General features: G+C 27.5%; 1 protein-coding gene across 1 annotated transcript; it reads left to right on the top strand.

Moving 5' to 3' along the window:
• The first annotated feature begins 422 nt into the window (after positions 1 to 422).
• On the top strand, positions 423 to 1,491 carry LOC116771364 (iron-sulfur cluster assembly 2 homolog, mitochondrial). Its single transcript, XM_032663207.2, has 2 exons — positions 423 to 742; positions 1,234 to 1,491. The coding sequence occupies exons 1-2, from the start codon at positions 507 to 509 to the stop codon at positions 1,409 to 1,411; spliced, it is 414 nt and encodes a 137-aa protein (XP_032519098.2). The 5' UTR covers positions 423 to 506; the 3' UTR covers positions 1,412 to 1,491.
• Positions 1,492 to 1,807: the final 316 nt, after the last annotated feature.

The raw sequence follows: 1,807 nt of genomic DNA, 5'->3' as shown, positions 1-1,807 counted from the left end.
ATACGCAGATATTTTTTTAATTTTGTTGTTGTTTGTCTTATCTACTATTAATGACAAATTTTTAAAATTATATTTCATCCACAGACTGCCATAATTTTCCAGAAATGTTAAATTATGAATGTTTGCAACAAGTAATAAAGAGACAAACAAGTATTTATGCAAAATAAGGTTCAAAGTATTTTTCTTTAATAAGTTCACCATTGATTTTTTCTAGTTTTTAGTGTTGGTACATATATGACATTTATATTATATGTATAATTAAAAAATACCTTTAAGGAAAAGTTCTTGAGATGGCTACCCTAAGCCGGTCACTAGTGACAGTTTTATTATTTTTTAGGCTCAAAAGGACTTGTATCCAGAACCGTAAAAACATTAACACTAGTGACAACTTTTAGATAATATTTTATATTTTGACTTTGACATTTTATTACAAATATAAAATAATCACAGCAAAAAACGTCTGAGCGTTTTATGGTGTAAGAAGACGGTAATTCTAGTTTTTCACAATGTTTTTAAAGACCTGGCGGTCTATACGGCCGGGATACATTTACTATTGTAAATATATGTCATCTCAAAGTAGCAATACCTCTCAAAATGCTATTGCTCTAAGTGAAACCTGTGTACAGAAATTAAAGCAGTTATGTGAAGGAAATCAATTTTTGAGGCTCTGCGTAGAAAGCGGTGGATGTTCGGGATTTCAATACAAATTCGATTTAGATGATAAGATCACGGAGGACGATAAGTTAGTATATACAATAGCTATTTGTTATTAAATTGTGTATTGACTTTAATGACTATTCAAGTATCAAAATCACATCTCATGTAACTGTAAATATCGTTCAACAGTACATACATAAAAAACGGTTTTATATTTCGAAATCTATTTTTACATCAGTATAAAGATATATATATGGTGGTTATTTGTTTGTAGAAAACTAACTTATTCCGATACAACTATAATTTCTGTATTCTTTTAGTAGTATCAAATAAGGTTACAAGTATTGCTTGTCAATTTCATTAATCATTAATCGCACCATTATAATGTTGATAAGTGTAGTTTTTATTCAATATTAATTTTCACATATTGAATATTGATTTCTATAAATACGATTATTCTATATTTCAATCCTAAGACATCAAATAAAAGAAATAGATATAATTATAATAATTCCATAACTAATGTGTATGTGAAATCTTCACTAATAGTGGGTATATTTAAATTTATAATTTCAGAATCTTTGAAAAGGAAGGAGTGAAAGTAGTAGTTGATGAGACTTCTTTAGAATATATAAAGGGATCTACCATTGATTATCACACGGAACTTATACGATCTGCTTTTAGAGTTGTACAAAATCCTAATGCTGATATTGGTTGTTCCTGCGGTGCGAGCTTTTCTATAAAAATAGATTAGCTAGCAATTAAATTTTACAGTAATGTTAATTTGTAGATATAGTGTTAGATAATAAATGGCCATATTTGTATTGTGATGTAGCATTGCTTATTATTGGATTCATCGTTTTAGCTTTGTTGTTTTTATGTATAAGTCTTGATCACAAGCAAAAGTCCAGTATAGTTCTTATAAATCAAACTGGATTGGATGTGTTAAAAACTAGTCACATGGAGCATTGATTTAATTTTTAATATTACCTACAAGGGAACGAAAAGAATAAAATATGTATATATTTTTATGTTGTTTTGTAATAATGAAATGGATTTAACCAATTAACACAAAAACTGCCAATTTCAAAGTTATATTACCATGTGTTTATACCAAATCTTTACTTACATACAACCAAAACATAAATTT

Source organism: Danaus plexippus, chromosome 17 (assembly GCF_018135715.1).
Source record: "Danaus plexippus chromosome 17, MEX_DaPlex, whole genome shotgun sequence".
Taxonomy (NCBI): Eukaryota; Metazoa; Arthropoda; class Insecta; order Lepidoptera; family Nymphalidae; genus Danaus; species Danaus plexippus.
The sequence above is the reverse complement of the archived record's forward strand: the minus strand, read 5'-3'. Positions and strand labels throughout refer to the sequence as shown.

What these genes read in the sequence shown, in the direction of transcription:
- LOC116771364 (XM_032663207.2), top strand. Translation starts at nt 507, where the DNA reads ATGTTTTTAAAGACCTGGCGGTCTATACGGCCGGGATACATTTACTAT. An exon ending in AAGATCACGGAGGACGATAA is followed by an intron (nt 743 to 1,233) that starts GTTAGTATATAC and finishes TTATAATTTCAG; the next exon opens with AATCTTTGAAAAGGAAGGAG.